Source organism: Pseudorca crassidens, chromosome 15 (genome assembly GCF_039906515.1).
Source record: "Pseudorca crassidens isolate mPseCra1 chromosome 15, mPseCra1.hap1, whole genome shotgun sequence".
NCBI classification, from domain to species: domain Eukaryota; kingdom Metazoa; phylum Chordata; class Mammalia; order Artiodactyla; family Delphinidae; genus Pseudorca; species Pseudorca crassidens.
Window position 1 is genome coordinate 22,294,815 of NC_090310.1, and position 19,493 is coordinate 22,314,307.

At 46.1% G+C, this 19,493-nt stretch overlaps 1 protein-coding gene across 1 annotated transcript in view; it reads left to right on the forward strand.

The window, feature by feature from the left end:
* The first annotated feature begins 854 nt into the window (after window positions 1-854).
* The window catches only part of PDILT (protein disulfide isomerase like, testis expressed), a 37,152-nt gene continuing 18,513 nt past the window's right edge, over window positions 855-19,493 (forward strand). The window contains exons 1-2 of the mRNA XM_067705112.1: window positions 855-1,056; window positions 15,805-16,011. Coding sequence (XP_067561213.1) covers window positions 855-1,056; window positions 15,805-16,011 — 409 coding nt within the window. The remainder of the gene's footprint in view (window positions 1,057-15,804; window positions 16,012-19,493) is intronic.

The following is a 19,493-nucleotide window of genomic DNA, read 5'->3' on the forward strand; positions in this document are numbered from 1 at the left end:
GGTGGTGTTATGGGAGAAATTTTTATTTTTTACTTAACATTTTTTTATTATATTGCTTGGAATTTTTACAAGTGTGAATTATGGTGATTACTTTTTTTTTTTTTTTTTTTTGGTGGTACGCGGGCCTCTCATTGTTGTGGCCTCTCCCGTTGCGGAGCACAGGTTCCGGATGCACAGGCTCAGCGGCCATGGCTCACGGGCCCAGCCCCTCCGCGGCATGTGGGATCTTCCCGGACCGGGGCACGAACCCGCATCCCTTGCCTTGGCAGGCGGACTCTCAACCACTGCGCCACCAGGGAAGCCCCTATGGTGATTACTTTTAAAAGAAATATTTACACTTGAGAAAATTTGCTCAAAAATCCAATGGGGTACACTGTCAAGTAGTGAGCTGCCCATCAAAAGAGGTATTCAAGCAGGAGCTGGAGGAGCATGAAGCAGAGGCGGTGATAGGGATTGGACCAGTCATCTCTGAGACCCAGAGGCTCACCCTGGGATTCTGGACTGGGTTTCATATCAGAAAAATTCTCACCTAGTGTCCGGGGAGCCAGTGGGCTTGAGTGGCTGGCATGTGATTTGGCTTTCTGCTGCTGCAAGTGGGACCGTGCTCCTCTGAACTAACCCTGCGCCGTTTCCGTGGGCCCTGAGGTTAACCTAACGCTTTGCCTCTCCTTTGCCAGCTTGCTTTGCTGAGCTGTGGGCACTGCTAGGTGGGGCAGTGGGACATGCTCAGGCTATGTTCTCCACATCAGGACTGACCTGGCAGGGAAGGAGATGGGGAGAGAGTGATGACATGGGGCCCCACCACCTGTGTTGATAAGGGTTCTTGTTCTTGTTCCTGCCCCTGCAGGACAGCAATGGAGCTGCTCTGGATGTCTCTGCTGCTGGTGGCCTCTTGTGTCAGCACTGTCCAGGGCTCACCAGAGGTGGACGTCAAGGAAGCCAGCATCAACATGTCCCAGCCCTTGCACATTCTGGTGGAGAAAAACCTGATGGTGCTAACACCTGCCGGCCTGACCCAGATGCTGAATGAGACCCGCTTCTTGATGGTGCTCTTCCGTGAGTGTCCCTCACTCCTGGGCAGTGGGTGATGGGTGGGCTGAGACCTGCCCCCTTTCTCCTGGCAGCAAGAGGAGTTTTATTTATTTATTTATTTATTTTTGGCTGCACTAGGTCTTCGTTGCTGTGCGCGGACTTTAGTTGCGGCAAGCAGGGGTTACTCTTCGTTGTGGTGCGCGGGCTTCTCGTTGTGGTGGCTTCTCTTGTTGCAGAGCACGGGCTCTAGGCGCGTGGGCTTCAGTCATTGTGGCACGTGGACTCAGTAGTAGTGGCTCGGGGGCTCTAGAGCACAGTCTCAGTAGTTGTGGCTCATGGGCTTAGTTGCTCCATGGCAGGTGGGATCTTCCCGGACCAGGGCTTGATTCTGGACACGGGCACGTGTCCCGGACACGGGACACGGGCTTGATCTCGTGTCCCCTGCACTGGCAGGCAGATTCTTAACCACTGTGCCACCAGGGAAGTCCCCAGAGGAGTTTTAAATATTGCTAAACACATGAGAACACGTTTTAATAATAATTTTAAAGATAACATATATAATGTCATCCTCAATTTACAGATGAGAATACTGAGGTCCAGGGAAATTAAGCAATTTGCAAGATACTATGTTGCCACTCTTGTCTTGATTTGTATCTGGCTCCTCTGTCCCACTGAAGGCAAGAAGCCAGGATTTACCCTCAGGTGTCTTTACTATTCTGAACCTCAGTTTTCTCCTCTGTAAAATGGGCGTGAACATAAGGGCCACACTGGATGATTGTGAAGACTAAATAAGATCGCGTGTTAAGTTGCTGGGACACAGTTATGGGCACGCTCTTGAGAAAGACTTTTAGATCATCACCTCTACTGTCTGAAGTTTGCATGCCCACGCTTATTCTTTAGGCTTTGCATCAGCCCGCATTTTGATAGAGAGAGCAGACTTCTTTTTCCTGAGACATTGGCACAGACCTGTCTGTGCCTTGGGACAGGGTAGAAGGGGTTTTCCTAACAGTCACATAGTGAGCACTTACTGTGGGCCAGGCACTGTCCTTATAGCCCAGTAAATGTCATATACTCCTTACAATGACCCAGTGTGGCGCCACTATTTGTCTCCCTATTTTGGGACATTTCACAATTGAAATTGAATTTACATCTGCTCTTGAAAAAACAAAAGTTCTGGAAGCACTGGCTTACATTCCTGCAATGTGACAGTTGGCTGGAGCTGAATAACGATTTCCCGTTTTGATCAGAAAACATACTTGTCAGTTTACCACATCTTGGCTGGATAAGCCAATTCCACACAGTCACACCCCTGCCTCACTCCTCTGGTATCTGAGTTTGTGTCCCCTGCCTGAAATTCAGGCCTCTCAGCTCCTTCCTTAATCTTTGTCTCTTCTCATTTGATACATTCTCTCTGAGTGACGCCCCTTCAGTGGGGGAGTCGGGTAAGTGACAGTATCAGCAGCTCAGTTACCAGGGATCCCAGTGCTTCCTCAGCTGGCTTGTGCAACTACTTCATAGCAACATAGAACAAAAACATTCTTGTTGTGCCCTTAACCTTGGTAGTTCACAGAAGGGAAAATCTAATTGGGTCATTTTGCCTCCATCCAATGTGGAGCATGGCTGTTGTGTAAAGTTCCATCAAAATAGTTCCAAGCCTCTGACTTCCATCCAGCTCAGGCTGTTAATGGTTTGTTTCCTTCAAAGTGTCAGGATGCATGCCTAATTTTACTTCAAGCCCATGGAGCAAGACCTAGGAGAGATCCAGTTTGGGCCATTTTCTTTACATGAGCCTGTGAGCAGGACATGATTTCCACTTTGCTGAACTACTCCTCCAGCTGGTTCCCTGCATCCCTCATCCACACCAAGACTTGGGCCACTACTTGAACATTTGTTTTACGGTTGCTTTCTCAGAAGAATTGAGAACTCTGCAGCTGCTCTACCTGCTGTGGATTATGAGTTAATGGTTTGCACAGGTCAGACATCTAAGCCATCTTCTCTTTTTTGCTGCAGCCTTAAACCCTGAATCCTAGATCCTCAGACCCTCAGAAGGATTTAGAGCCACATACTTTGCACGACACAACACACATCGCGACACTCATTTACCCTTCCAGAATGGCACAGCAGGTCGCCAAGCCTGGATAACATATCCTGTCCGTGTGAGAATGCAAGCTTGCCCGTGACTACTCTGTTTATTTTTAATGAACTTATTTATTTGTTTTTATTTTTGGCTGTGTTGGGTTTTCATTGCTGCACGTGGGCTTTTTCTAGTTGCGGTGAGTGGGGGCTACTCTTCATTGCAGGGCGCGGGCTTCTCTTGTTGCGGAGCACGGGCTCTAGGTGAGGGGCTTCGGTAGTTGTGGCTCGCAGGCTCTAGAGCGCAGGCTCAGTAGCTGTGGCACATGGGCTTAGCTGTTCCGTGGCATGTGGGATCTTCCCGGACCAGGGATCGAACCCATGTCTGCTGCACTGGCAGGCAGATTCTTAACCACTGTGCCACCAGGGAAGTCCTGACTACCGTGTTTTAATCAGGGCAGCAGGGCAAGTTCATGGCTCTTTGGGGCGTTAACTGTTGTCTTGTAACTTAGGGATTGGATTGACATCGAACCTGGGGCTACAAAGAAGCTAATCCATTTTATATACTTTAATTGCACTTGATCACAACCAATTTGAATAGTTTAAATTTAAAGCCTTCCCACCAGCAGGTATTTCAAAGCGGTGAACACCAGCAGAGATGCTATCTAAAAGACACTCCAACTCATTTCATTTGAGTATTTGATGGCTTCAAACACACAGTTTAAATCAAAATGAATTCTCAAAAGCTGGCAGACCCTTTCAAGTCACCTCTGGAAAAACGAATGACTTGGGGCAAGCATTATAAAAGCTTTTTTTCCAGGAGTAAATGGCTTTTTACAAATAGGTCTTTCCAATATTGTCTCCAGGGAAATACTGCCCTGGTAACTCTCAAATCCTTAGCTGCTGCCCACTTTCTCATCTCTCCAAGGACCCCAGGCTCAAGAGCCAACACCCAGGCTGATCTTTGCTCTTGGATATCCCTCGCACATCTCAATGCCACGTGTGTCCAAAATAGACCTCAGCATCTTTGATTTGCTCCAACGACAAGCTTCTGCTCACGTCCTGTCTTGACTGACAGCACTGTTATCCACATGATGTCAAAGTCAGAAATCCAAGATCATTCTTAACTCCTTTCTACTCTCGTCTCTAATCGTCACCAAATCCTGTTGAAACCACTTCCTGAAGCCCTCTGCAATCACTATTTCTTCCCATCCCCCTGCCGTGGCCTTAGTTCTGGCCTCACCATTCCCCGCCACGAACCACTGCAACATCTTCTAGATGGTCTCCCTTCCCCCTCCAGTGCCGTCTCTACAGTGTACCCAGAGAAATTTTGTTTTCTAAAATGCAAATCTGATTGGGTCACTCCCTGATTAAAAACCCCCAAAGATTCTCTAAGTCCCCAAACTCCTTAACACGGCTAAAATGTCCTCTGCTTGACCTAACCAGGCCTCCTTCTCCACTCCACTTGAACTCTGTGCTCTGCACTCTGAGTGTGGCCACCAGGTAGGTCACACTGGCATTGGCCTCCTGGCCTTTACACTTGCAGTTCCCTCCACCTGTAGTGTTCTTCCTGAACTTCTTCACCTGGATTGTGAGGTTTAAGTTCATGGAATTGCTCTGTCAAGCGGCTGTGTCCACCTTACTCCCACCTAGGCCCTCCCACGCTCACTCAGCCCTCTGCACACTCCTTTTCATAGCATTTGCCACACTGTATTGAAAATGCTTTTTTTTTTTTTTGCGGTACGCAGGCCTCTCATTGCCGTGGCCTCTCCCGTTGTGGAGCACAGGCTCCGGGCACTCAGGCTCAGCGGCCATGGCTCACGGGCCCAGCCGCTTCGTGGCATGCAGGATCCTCCCAGACCGGGGCACGAACCCGTGTCCCCTGCATCGGCAGGCGGATTCTCAACCACTGCGCCACCAGGGAAGCCCTGAAAATGCTTTTAAACTTGTGAGCTCCACCAGGCACAGGGGTCAAATCTTATTCATCTCTTTTTTTTTTTTGCGGTACGCGGGCCTCTCACTGCTGTGGCCTCTCCCGTTGCGGAGCACAGGCTCCGGACGCGCAGGCTCAGCGGCCATGGCTCACAGGCCCAGCCGCTCCGCGGCATGCAGGATCCTCCCAGACCGGGGCACGAACCCGTGTCCCCTGCATCGGCAGGCGGACTCTCAACCACTGCGCCACCAGGGAAGCCCTTATTCATCTCTTGATTGCTAACATCTGGGATTGTGCTTCGAGCATGGCAGGCCTGAGGAGATGCTGAATGAATAAATGAGCTTTCCTTTGGCCCACAATGTTCCCCATGAATGAGACAGGAGAAAAGGGAAGGCTACGTTTAGCAGAGAGAGGTCAAAGTGAGACTTAACAAGAGCTGTTTCTGGGTTCATTAATTAGTAATTAGTAATCATCCCTAAAGCAGAGGTGGCAAGATTGTGCCCTGGGAGCAGGTTAGTTGATGATGTAGATGGTGAATGAGAATGATAATGAGGACCACAGTGGTGATGATGGGGACGACCATTTACTGAGACCTGTATTCCAGGCACAGGGCTTGGTCTCATTGTCCCTGTCTTACATTTCAGAGCAGGTCTAACACTCAATCCATCTTAAACTGTGCTGATAATTGAGACATTCATTCATTCACTCAACATTTATTGAATACTTATTACATACCAGATATATTCTAGGCACTGAGTGGTGAACAAAGCAGGCAGACATCCTTGCTTTATGGAACTTTTATCCCAGAGAGGGGAGACTCAAGATAAACTGGTAAAGAAGTAAAAAAGGTAGCATATCTTCAGGGTAAAAGTACTATGGAGAAAAAGCAGAACTCTTAGGGAGTGCAAGGAGTGGGTGGAGGTACGGCTGTTGTTGTGGCCAGGGTGGCCAGGGAAGGCTTTCCTGAGAAGGTGACAACTGAACAAAGACCTGAACGCAGTAAAGCAGCAACCTCCAGGAGAGCATTTCAGGCAGAGGGAGTAGCAAGTGCAAAGGCCCTGAGGTGGGAATCTGCAGGGTGGCTAAGCTGAGTTGTTGAAAAGTAGTGGGAAATAAGATCAGAAGAGTGAGGAGCAGAGTCTTTAGGGGCTTGTAGGTCACTGCAATGGTCAGAGAAATTTGTTGGCTGGCCATTGAGGAGCTAGAAGGGGTTGGAGACCACCCTGAAGTCCTTATCACTTGTGAGCACATCTGTACACTATAAATCACCCTATGGAATGGAGAGAGGGTTATTCTCAGAATCCTTTTCCATGCTTGATCTTGAACTTGTTCTAAAGTGGGGTTTCTCGTCCTCAGCACTATTGATATTTTGGCTGGCTAATGCCCCCCCTTTTTTTAAACATCTTTATTGATGTATAATTGCTTTACAATGTTGGGTTAGTTTCTGCTGTATAACAAAGTGAATCAGCTATACGTATACATATGTCCTCATATCCCCTGCCTCTTGCACCTCCCTCCCACCCTCCCTATCCCACCCCTCTAGGTGGTCACAAAACACCTATCTGATCTCCCTATGCTATGCAGCTGCTTCCCACTAGCTATCTGTTTTACATTTGGTAGTGCATATATGTCAATGCTACCCTCTCACTTCGACCCAGCTTACCCTTCCCCCTCCCTGTGTCCTCAAGTCCATTCTCTACATCTGTGTCTTTATTCCTTTCCTGCCCCTAGGTTCATCAGAACCATTTTTTTTTTTTTTAGATTCCATATGTATGTGTTAGCATACCGTATTTGTTTTTCTCTTTCTGACTTACTTCACTCAGTATGACGGACTCTAGGTCCATCCACCTCACTACAGGTAACTCACTTCCGTTTCTTTTTATGGCTGAGTAATATTCCATTGTATATATGTGCCACATCTCCTTTATCCATTCATCTGTTGATGGACACTTAGGTTGCTTCCAGGTCTACTGTAAATAGTGCTGCAATAAACATTGTGGTACATGTCTCTTTTTGACTTATGGTTTTCTCAGGGTATATGCCCAGTAGTGGATTGCTGGGTCGTATGGTAGTTCTATTTTTAGTTTTTTTAAGGAACCTCCATACTGTTCTCCATAGTGGCTGTATCAATTTACATTCCCATCAACAGTGCAAGAGGGTTCCCTTTTCTCCACACCCTCTCTAGCATTTATTGTTTGTAGATTTTTTGAAGATGGCTATTCTGACCAGGGTGAGGTGATACCTCATTGTGGTTTTGATTTGCATTTCTCTAATGATTAATGATGTTGAGCAGCCTTTCATGTGTTTGTTGGCAATCTGTATATCTTCTTTGGAGAAATGTCTATTTAGGTTGTCCGCCCATTTTTGGATTGGGTTTTTTTTTTTTTTTTTATATTGAGCTGCATGAGCTGCTTGTATATTTTAGAGATTAATCCTTTGTCAGTTGCTTCATTTGCAAATATTTTCTCCCACTGTGAGGGTTGTCTTTTCGTCTTGTTTATGGTTTCCTTTGCTGTGCAAAAGCTTTTAAGTTTTATTAGGTCCCATTTGTTTATTTTGGTTTTTATTTCCATTTCTCTAGGAGGTGGGTTAAAAAGGATCTTGCTGTGATTTATGTCATAGAGTGTTCTGCCTATGTTTTCCTCTAAGAGTTTTATAGTGTCTGGCCTTACATTTAGGCCTTTAATCCATTTTGAGTTTATTTCTGTGTATGGTGTTAGGGAGTGTTCTAATTTCATTCTTTTATATGTAGCTGTCCTGTTTTCCCAGCACCACTTATTGAAGAGGCTGTCTTTTCTCCGTTGTATATTCTTGCCTCCTGTCAAAGATAAGGTGACCATATGTGCGTGGGTTTATCTGTATAGGAATGCAAGAGATTTCTGAGTATTAATTTTGTATCCTGCTACTTTACCTAATTCATTGATTAGCTCTAGTAGTTTTCTGTAATCCTAAAGTGGCATCTTTAGGATTCTCTATGTATAGTATCATGTCATCTGCAAACAGTGACAGTTTTACTTCTTCTTTTCTGATTTGGATTCCTTTTACTTCTTTTTCTTCTCTGATTGCCGTGGCTAGAACTTCCAAAACTATGTTGAATAATAGTGGTGAGGGTGGGCAACCTTGTCTTGTTCCCCATCTTACAGGAAATGGTTTCAGTTTTTCACCATTGAGAACCGATGTTCGCTGTAGGTTTGTCATGTATGACCTTTATCATGTTGAGGTAGGTTCCCTCTGTGCCTACTTTCTGGAGAGTTTTTATCATAAATGGGTGTTGAATTTTGTTGAAAGCTTTTTTTGCATGTATTGAGATGATCATAGGTTTTTTTTTTTAATTTTTATTTATTTATTTTTATATTTATTTTAGGCTGTGTTGGGTCTTTGTTTCTGTGCGAGGGCTTTCTCTAGTTGCAGCAAGCGGGGGCCGCTCTTCATCGCGGTGCACGGGCCTCTCACTCTAGCGACCTCTCTTGTTGTGGAGCACAGGCTCCAGACGCGCAGGCTCAGTAGTTGTGGCTCACGGGCCTAGTTGCTCTGTGGAATGTGGGATCTTCCCAGACCAGGGCTCGAACCCGTGTCCCCTGCATTGGCAGGCGGATTCTTAACCACTCTGCCACCAGGGAAGCCCCTGATCATAGGTTTTTATCCTTCAGTTTGTTAATATGGTGTATCTCACTGATTGATTTGCATATATCGAAGAATTCTTGCATTCATCACAGTTTCACTTTCAGTGCTTGTGACTGGTCTGTTCATATATTCTATTTCTTCCTGGTTCAGTCTTGGAAGGTTGTACTCTTCTAAGAATTTGTCCATTTCTTCCAAGTTGTCCATTTTATTGGCATATAGTTGCTTGTTGTAATCTCTTATGATCCTTTGTATTTCTGCAGTGTCAGTTGTTACTTCTCCTTTTTCATTTCTAATTCTGTTGATCTGAGTCTTCTCCCTTTTTTTCTGGCTAATGGTTTATCAATTTTGTTTATCTTCTCAAAGAACCAGCTTTTAGTTTTATTGATCTCTACTATTATTTTCTTCATTTCTTTTTCATTTCTTTCTGATCTGATCTTTATGATTTCTGTCCTTCTGCTAACTTTGGGGATTTTTTGTTCTTCTTTCTCTAATTGCTTTAGGTGTAAGGTTAGGCTGTTTATTTGAGATTTTTCTTGTTTCTTGAGGTAGGATTTTATTGCTATAAACTTCCCTCTTAGAACTGCTTTTGCTACATCCCATAGGTTTTGGGATGTTGTGTTTTCATTGTCATTTATTTATAGGTATTCTAAAATTTCTTCTTTGATTTCTTCAGTGATCTCTTGGTTATTTACTAGCATATTGTTTAGCCTCTAAGTCTTTCTATCTTTTACAGTTTTTTCCCTGTAATTGATATCTAGTCTCACAGTGTTGTTGGAAAAGATACTTGATACGATTTAAATTTTCTTAAATTTACCGAGGCTTGATTTGTGACCCAAGATATGATCTATCCTGGAGAATGTTCCATGAGCACTTGAGAAGAAAGTGTATTCTGTTGTTTTTGGATGGAATGTCCTATAAATATCAATGAAGTCCATCTTGTTTAATGTATCATTTAAAGCTTGTGTTTCCTTATTTATTTTCATTTTGGATGATCTGTCCATTGGTGAAGGTGGGGTGTTAAAGACCCCTATGATTACTGTGTTACTGTCGATTTCCCCTTTTATGGCTCTTAGCATTTGCCTTATGTATTGAGGTGCTCCTATGTTGGGTGCATAAATATTTACAATTGTTATATCTTCTTCTTGGATTGATCCCTTGATCATTATGTAGTGTCCTTCTTTGTCTCTTGTAATAGTCTTTATTTTAAAGTCTATTTTGTCTGATATGAGTATCACTACTCCAGCTTTCTTTTGATTTCCATTTGCATGGAATATCTTTTTCCATCCCCTCACTTTCAGTCTGTATGTGTCCCTGGGTCTGAAGTGGGTCTCTTCCAGACAGCATGTATATGGGTCTTGTTTTTGTATCCATTCAGCTAGTCTGTGTCTTTTGGTTGGAGCATTTAATCCATTTACATTTAAGGTAATTATTGATATGTATGTTCCTTTCACCATTTTCTTAATTATTTTTGGGTTTTTTTTTGTAGGTCTTTTCTTTCTCTTGTGTTTCCTGCCTAGAGAAGTTTCTTTAGCATTTGTTGTAAAGCTGGTTTGGTGGTGCTGAATTCTCTTAACTTTTGATGTCTGTAAAGGTTTTAATTTCTCCGTTGAATCTGAATGAGATCCTTGCTGGGTAGAGTAATCTTGGTTGTAGGTCTTTCCCTTTCATCACTTTAAATATGTCCTGCCACTCCCTTTTGGCTTGAAGAGTTTCTGCTGAAAGATCAGCTGTTAACCTTATGGTGATTCCCTTGTATGTTATTTGTTACTTTTCCCTTGCTTCTTTTAATATTTTTTCTTTGTATTTAATTTTTGATAGTTTGATTATTATGTGTCTTTGTGTGTTTCTCCTTGGATTTATCCTGTATGGGACTCTCTGCTTCCTGGACTTGATTGACTATTTCCTTTCCCATGTTAGGGAATTTTTCAACTATAATGTCTTCAAATATTTTCTCAGACCCTTTCTTTTTCTCTTCTTCTTCTGGGACCCCTATTATATGAATGTTGGTGCGTTTAATGTTGTCCCAGATGTCCCTGAGACTGTCCTCAATTCTTTTCATTATTTTTTCTTTATTCTGCTCTGTGGTAGTTATTTCCACTATTTTATCTTCCAGATCACTTATCCATTCTTCTGCCTCAGTTTTTCTGCTATTGATTCCTTCTAGTGAATTTTAAATTTCATTTATTGTGTTGTTCATCATTGTTCGTTTGCTCTTTAGTTCTTCTAGGTCCTTGTTAAACGTTTCTTGTATTTTCTCCATTCTATTTCCAGGATTTTGGATCATCTTTACTATCATTATTCTGAATTCTTTTTCAGGTAGACTGTCTATTTCCTCTTCATTTGTCTGGTCTGGTGGGGTTTTACCTTGCTCCTTCATCTGCTGCATGTTTCTCTGTCTTCTCATTTTGTTTAACTTACTGTGTTTAGGGTCTCCTTTTCACAGGCTGCAGGTTCGTAGTTCCCATTGTTTTTGGTGTTGGTTCAGTGGCTTGTGTAGGCTTCCTGGTAGAGGGGACTTGTGCCTGTGTTCTGGTGGCTGGGGCTAGATCTTGTCCTTCTGGTGGGCAGGGCGACACCTGGGGCTGTGTTTTGGGGTGTCTGTGAACTTAGTATGACTTTAGGCAGCTCTCTGCTAATGGGTGGGGTTGTGTTCCTGTCTTGCTAGTTGTTTGTCATGGGGCGTCCAGCACTGGAGCTTGCTGGCCGTTGGGTGGAGCTGGGTCTTAGTGTTAAGACAGAGATCTCTGGCAGAGCTCTCGCCGATTGATATTACATGAGGCTGTGAGGTCTCTGGTGGCCCAATGTCCTGGACTCGGCTCTCCCACCTCAGAGGCTCAGGCTTGACACCCGGCCGGAGCACCAAGACCCTGCCTGGCTGGCTAATTCTTTGGGGTGTGTGTGTGTGTGTGTGTGTGTGTGTGTGATGTGAGGAGGGTGTCCCTGCAGTGTAGGGTATTTAGTAGCATCCCTTGCCTTTACTCACTAGATGCCAGTAGAATTCCAGATGTGACAACAAGTAATGTCTCCAGATATGGCCAAATGTGCCCTGTTGAGAACCACAGTCTAAAGACATGCAGACTCCAGCTCCCTGTGCTGGGAGCTAATCTCCAGTCCCTACACTCACAGCTCCCCCATCCATCAGTCCCTACCGTGACCCACATTGGCTGCTCAGAAAAGGGAGACTGGGGTTATCTACTAAAGACCCAGGCAAACATTGATCTAGGTCCATTAGCCATTAACACATTTACACACCAAGCAGACAGTCAGAGAGCCACTGACAACGCTAATGTGACCCTGGGTCCCATTTGTGTACCCGAAAACCCACGGGAGAGCCACACAATAGGCCTCAGCCTTGTGTTGGATGACTTGGTGCTGGTCACCATTGTCTTCCTTCCCCCAGAACCAGAAGATCTGCTGAAGATCCTGATATCTCCATAGGACTCTCCCTCCCCAGAGAGCATCTGGTCAGAGCAAGACCAAGGATCCCCCCCACGTCATCATAATAGTTAATGTTTACCGGGCACTTCTGTGCCAGAGCTTTGCTTACCCTGTCTTACTACGTAGGCTCATTCTAAGGTATGGGAGCTCTTACTACCCCCATTCTATAGATGAGGAAACTGAAGTGCAGAGATGTTTCAAAAGCACCTTGCCTGGACCACCGGTGCTGTAAGCCACCATAACTGTCTCTGTTTTATGAGACAACCTAAGGAATTCATGTTAATTGAGTACCCACTATATGCCAGAAGATGAACCTTAGGTGGAGTTAGAACCTGAGGAGAGCTATACCTATAGGAGCTCTCAGCCTCCCAGTGAAAGGCTCCCTGCCTGTCCACTGTCCACTGGGCACTGCTTTGCCCAGGTTCCAATGAATGTACAGCTGAATTGCGTCTCCATGCCTCATGAGACAGGCACCAAGACCTGAGGGGTGTATGCATCCATTTCACCTTTACACACTCAGGATTCAAGGCTCCAAAGCCCTAAAGGCAAATTTTATAAAGACAGAAACTAGTAAATAGGACTGTAAATTGTAAAGAGTGGATTTGGCTCTCCAGAGTCTATCTGCTTTGATGAGAACCACTCAGAGCAGGGGAGATGGGAAACCCACCCCTCCAGGAAAAAAGGAACATTTTTTCAGACCAGCTTACCTATGAGGTCAGTTAGAGCATGGATCTCGGAGTCAGTCAGCCATGGAGCTGCACTCAGCCTAATGCTTACTAGCTGTGAGACCTCTGGGCTTCCGTTTCCTTGTCTAACATTCCTCACCTGTAACAGCAGATGACTCATAGGGTTGTTCTGAGGATTCACCAAGATAATGCGTGTAACACTTAGCAAAGCACTTGGCATAGTAAGTTTCAATAAACGTTGTTATCTTGTTGTCATTACTACTATCATCATCACCATCATCATCCTTCTGGTTGCTCAGGTCAAAAGGTCAGAGTCATCCTTGATTTCTTTCATTTACACTCCACCTCCAATCCGTCAGTAAATCCTGTCAACTCTTCCAAGATCCCTCTAGGCTCTGACCATTTCTCACCGCTCGCCTGGTTCAAGCCATTACTATGTCTCACCTGGATTATTACAGTGGCTCCAGCTAGACTCCTTTTTTCTCTTTGGTCTAATCTCCATATAACATTCAGAACAATCCAGTAAAAGAGTAAGTCATCACATCTAACTCGGCTCCAGACCCTCCAGTAATTTCCACAACCCTTGGAGGAAAGGCCAAAGTTTATTTGGTGGTCTACACGGCCTGTGTCACCTGACCTCACCCCAGCTCACTCTGTTCCAGACCCAATGGATTTCTTGTCATCCCTCAAACATGTTGCACGTGCTCCCACCTCAGGGCCTTTGCACGTATGGCTCCTTTGTCTGGAACTCTCTCCCTCCTGTAAGCAAGCGCACAGCTTGCTCCCTTATCTTCTTCAGTCTTTATTAAAACGTTCCTTCTCAGTGAGGCCTCCTTTCGCCTCTCTACTTAAACTCCATTCCCCTGACACTCCCAACTTCCACCTCTGCTTCTTTTTTCTCCATAGCACTTAGCATCTAACATAGAATATAGTCTGCTTTTTTATTTTGTTTATTTTCTTCCTTCTCCAATGAGAGCAGTGATTTTTATCAATCTGTTTGTTGTTAAGTCCCCAATACCTAAAACATTTCCTGGCACATGGAAGATTCTAAAAAAGATTTGTCAGATGAATGAGTGAATGAATCCCATTACTGTGACTGTTAGGTCCCATCCATCCAGCTCTCAGATCCCAGCTGTCACAACTTCTATCTCTCACTTCCATTTTGGACACTGAAGACCACTGGGCTGTGTGTGGAACCTCAAAAACTCCACTGTTTAGACAAGTGTTTCCCTTGCCCCAAGCTCGTACCCTTAGAAACTCTGATTTGGATGCTATGCCCTGAGCCAGGCACTGCCGACTCCACGAGGGAGGCAGAGGAGAAGCCTGCAGGCCGGAGTGGCTGGCAACAGGCCAGCACCTGCTGGTGGTGATGGATGGGGGTATCAAAGGCGACGATGGTGACAAAGCAGGCAGTGGAAAGGCATGGATCTACAAGAGAGGCAAAAATTCCCACTTCCTGTCCATTGATTGGGAGTTTAATGAAAACGATCTTTCACTTTTGGGTTCCATCACTGGAGCAGGTGTGCTGACTGGCAGTAGGGCGTTTGCCAGCTGTCCCAGGCCTAGCCTTCTGGGTTTTGCTTTACAAAAGCCCTCTCTGTGGGACTTGGAACTTGCCCATAGCATTGGAAGTGATTTGCACTTTTTCCAAATGCTCCAGATGGACAAGGGAGTTTGAAAAAGATAAACTGTTCTGGCTTGAAAGGGAATTAATGACCCCCTGCCCTGGCTCGGCCCACCTGCTGCAGACACCAGTCGGTGAGGGACCAGCGAGGGGCCTGCAGTTTCACAATCCTCTCAGGAGGAAGGGAGGCAAAACTGCCTGCCTTTTAGCCCCCACCCCACCCCCCCATTTAGGCCAGGAAGACCTCTCCTGCTGCTGGGATCACATGTCAGGCCCCTGAGGCTCTTTCCAGAAAAGGGCTCCTCACTCCAAATGCTACCCCGCTGCCCAGCAATATGATAGTGTCAGGTCTCTTCAACACCCCAGACCAAGGGGATGGGCTGAGTGCGTAGGAGGTCATCATAACCTCCCTCCATCCTTACCCTTCCCACATCTGGCCTTCTTTCCACGAGAGAATCCCCTGCTGTATTACATGCAGATACAGGGCAACTGGAGGGGCCCAAACTGTCCTGTTAGGTCCAGGAATTTCCACTAGATGGCATTCTCTCTCTCTCTCTCTCTCTCTCTCTCTCTCTCTCTCTCCCCCTTCCTCCTTCCCTCCCTCCCCCTTCCTCCTTCCCTCCCTCCCTCTCCCTCCCTCCCTCTCTCTCCCTCTCCCCCTTCTCTCTCTCCCCTCTTCTCCCTCCCTCCCTCCCTCATTCCCTCCCTCTCTCTCTCTTTCTCTCCCCCTCACTATAAATTCTGATAGAAATTTTACAATAATAATGGTGCTAGTAAGAATGCATTATGTACTGACCAAGTTCTAGGCATTGTGCTAAGGGTTGGACATGCCCAGTGGAGGTTAGAGAGCAAGCACTCCGGAGCCAGAGCGAGTGGGTCCCATCCTGCTATACCTCCTGCTGCCATGGGCCCTTGGGCAAGTAGGTGTCATTTCAATTGTGCAACAGTTTCCTCATCTATAACACTGAGATAATAATAGCAGTACCTATCCCATAAGGTACTAGGAGGATTAAATGGCTTAATCCATGTAAAACTCTTAGAAAGTAATAAGCACAATACAACTGATTGTAAAATAAATCTTTTGACAACTTCACAAGGTAGTCACTATTTCCCCACTTTATCTATGAGGAAATTGGAGCTTCAATAGATTAAGTTGCCCAAGGTTGTATTGTTTCCAGTGTTACCGAACCCAAAGAAACCTGATGTGTGTCTCCCAAACTGACCAATTTCCTGAACTGTGTGTCTCACATCTTGTCACATTTCTGAATCTACCCACTAGCAGTGGGGCACCAGAAAAGCCCCGGAGCTAAGCAGGCCAGACAAAACCTCCTCCTTGGGAGACAGGGATGCAGGAAAAGCTCTAGTGAGTTCTGTCTTCATACTGCCTCTTTCAGACAACCCATCCTCAGAGCAATCCAGGGACTTAGCTGAGGAGCTGGGCAAAGCCGTGGAGATCATGGGCAAAGGCAAGAACGGGATTGGCTTTGGCAAAGTGGACATCACGGTTGAGAAGGAACTTTGGAAGGAGTTTGATGTCAAGAAGACCCCAGAGTTGAAGCTGTTTTTTGAGGGCAATAGATCGGAGCCCATCAGCTGCAAAGGTAATGGTACTTCCGTGTCAATCAAGGTAACGCTAACTATGGAAACACAAACATCTGCATTTCAGTGGCTTAGCAGAATTACAAGTTTATTTCTTGCTTGCACGGAGCCCAGTTAGCAGCCAGAGGGTGGAGATGAGGGAACTCTGTTCCCCACAGTCTTTCAAGGACCCAGCTCCCTTCCAGCCTGTGACGTTGTCCTCCGCTAGGACCCCCGAGCTTCCTGTCCTTCCCTCTGTATCTGGCCAGCTATTGGTGCCGAGAGGCAAAGGGGCGCCACCAGTGGTGTCCGTGGCCCAGGCCTGGAGATGGCGAATATCGCTCCACCCAACAGAAAGGCTGGGAAATACGGCCCTGCTCTATGTCTAAAGGAAGTAAAAGATTTCGGTGCACGTGTAGCCGCCTCCACCACAGCTTGCATCTCAGCTGGTGGGCTCTGGAGGCACCATGAGGTGGGATAGGGATGCACATGGCTTATAAACTATAGAGACCAGAGAGTGAGGTCCCCACTCACCTATCTCCCCACTCCCACCGCACTCTTCCACTTTAGAATGATTTTGACAGGGTCCCAGGCCGAGGAAGCACTGGTTCCTCGAAATGGAGACTGAGAGTTGCTAGAACAAGACGGGCTTGAGACAGGGTGACTACCAAACCCTTCCGCTCTGTCATCCTCCATTTAGTTAACTCATTCATCTACTTATTCCACACCCTTTTATTTAGAACCTACCGTGTGTCATATCCTGATGTTGTGGAAATTTGAAGAATTTTGTGCTTCCGTGTGACACATAGCAGGTCCTAAGTTTAAAGAGTGTTAAATATATGGTTGCATGAACGTATGCACAATGGATGGATAGATGGATGGAGAGAATAAAACTAATGAACACAGAAGTGCCCAGCACAGCCCTTACTATGTTAGTAGAATGTTCCCGTTGTGTATGTTGCATGATTGAATCTCAGAACACTGAGTTTGTATTTTTCAGGGCCTGGCGTTTAGCAGGTTTGCAATAAGCCTGTTGGAGAGTTGTTACAAGAACCAAAGGGACAGGGGGGAGAGGGCCACCATGTACAGGGGCTGCAGGATGCCTTGCAGTTCTCAGAATGGACACAAAGGGGGTGTGAGACACACAGGCCAGACTCGCTGAAGAGCCAGCCTCAGGGCAGGTTGCATAAAAGACTTGGAGCCTTGAGGCTCCCAGCTGGTTTGTATGAGGCTGGTGTGTGCAAGGGGAAGAGAAAGAGATGGGGAGAGAGGGCAGGAGTGAGAGAAGGGACAAAAACTGCTGCTTCCTATGCACCGAGTGACAACCCTCAATGGCCACCCACTGACCCTAAGCGAGGAGCCCTTTGTGATGTGTTGGTTTGGGGGAGGGCTGTGAAGAAACCAGAAGCCCCAAGTTACTTTGTCAAAGTCCATATCTCCTCATGGAGTGGCTCAGGCTCTGGGATGCCTTCGCCTCCTGAAGGACAGGTGAGGTCCAACTCCACTTAGAGGTAAGAAGGTGACAGCATAGCGACTTCCAGACTGTCTGAGCTCCCTTTGTGCTGGGAGCCAGGCCTGGAACCTCCTCTGCCATTCAGGAAGCTTCACTATCACCTCCTCCAGGAAGTCTCCCCTGACTGCCTGGGTCGGGGTGCCTGCACCGTTTCTGTGGTCCCACGGCACCTGTGCTTCCCCCTCAAAGATCTCATCTCACAGAATTGTATCTCTTCCTCACTGTCTACTCAACTGACAGCACAGGGCAGAGGCCAATCTCACCTCATTTCCTGGGGTCTCCTAAAAGGCTGCCAGAGCTGGTGGACACCTCAGCTTCAAATCCTCACTACATACCTGAGGAACAATCACTTCCTCCTGTTGAATTCTGATTTTTCTCATCTGTAAAGTAGGGATGGTAAAGGCATCTACCTCCAAGCGTTCCTAGGAAGAAAGAATAAGTCTGCACATGTCTGAAGCATTTACTGTGTTCCAGGCACTGTTCTAGTCCCTTCTCAGATGTCATAACACAGTACAGGAGGTGCTTTTACGGATGGGGAAACTGAGGTGCAGAGAGTGGAATAACTCTCAAGGCTCCCCAGCTAAGTAGCAGTGGGATCCACAAATATTTTCTCTAAAGGACCAGAAAGTAAATATTTTAGGCCTGACAAACCAATCTCTGTTGAAACTATTTAACTCTGCTGATGCCGTGAGAAAGGAGCCATACACAAACAAATGGGCGAGGCTGTGTCCCTATAAAACTTTATTTATAAAATCAGTTGGCAGATCAGGTTTGGTCCATGGGCTACAGTTGACTGATCCCTGCTGTACACTGTGCTGTCCTCTAAGTAAACGGCAGATGTGGTTATTATTATCCTCAAACTATTAGTTTCCTGACCCTAGTCTAGTGCCTGGAACACTTAGGTTTTTAATGCATATGTTGAGTTTGAATGGGGTGGAATTGCAAGGGCCCCACAATTAAGGAGCCAGCCCATATTTGTACTGGGCTTGACCATCCCCTTCTTCCTCAGTATTACCCCCAAGCATGGAAAGAGGCAGTGGGATGCCGGGACGGAGCCAGAGCCCAGAGTTTAGGACGAGCGCTAGCTGTGAGAGCTTGAAGCAGCCTCTATTTCTCACTTCCTAAAAAGAATGACTAATGCCAGTTCTGCCACTTGACAGGACTTCCTGAGCTAAGGGAGCGGCAGTACTTTACTGGCCTCTTGCACTGTGACTTTTATGAAAACTTCCCTCAGAGGCAGGTGGGGTTTAGTCGTTGTTGTTTCAAGTCCAGGTTCTCCTCTGGTCTCCAAGGACTGATGGTGGGAGACTTGACCTTGGCCATCTCCCTGGAGGGAGGGGGACTCAGGCTGCCTCCAGGCCTTCAATTAATGCTGCATTCACAGCTTGTGCCTGGAAATATGCAGCGGAGCTCTGGCCTCTGGCCCCAGTCAATCATTGACACGGCATTCATACCTCGGTTGTCGCTGTGTCCTCAGGCTCAGAGCCGAGCACCAGGAGAGGGACCTGCCTAGTGGGGACAGTGCCCGATTGGCAGGAACTCAGAAACAAGCTGTTTGCCAAGTTTAGAGCTATCTCGGTCCTATGGGGTCCAGAAGGGCAAACGGAGCTCATCCATCCCAGAGAAGAGGGTCCAAGATCAAGTCCCCTCAAACCGAGTTATCTAATGATTCATTCCCCTCATCCATTCATCCCATAACTATTTCCTGAGCACCTACTGTGAGCCAGACACTACAGGATGTAGGGGAGGAAAATGTTTCCTTTCTTCCCTTCTAGGTTCTTTGGCTGGTCTAATAATTAAATTGACATAAGAAAGAGTAAAAGAAGAAAAACAAATTTAATTTGATAACGTACAGGAGTCCCAAAGATACGAGGCTCAAAAAAGTGACCAAAACAGGCAACTTTTAGACAAAGAAACAATAAAGTTGTGAAGAATTGACAAGGCAAAGGTGTTTGGGCTTGGGGTAGCAAATTAGTGAGGAAGTAACAAGGT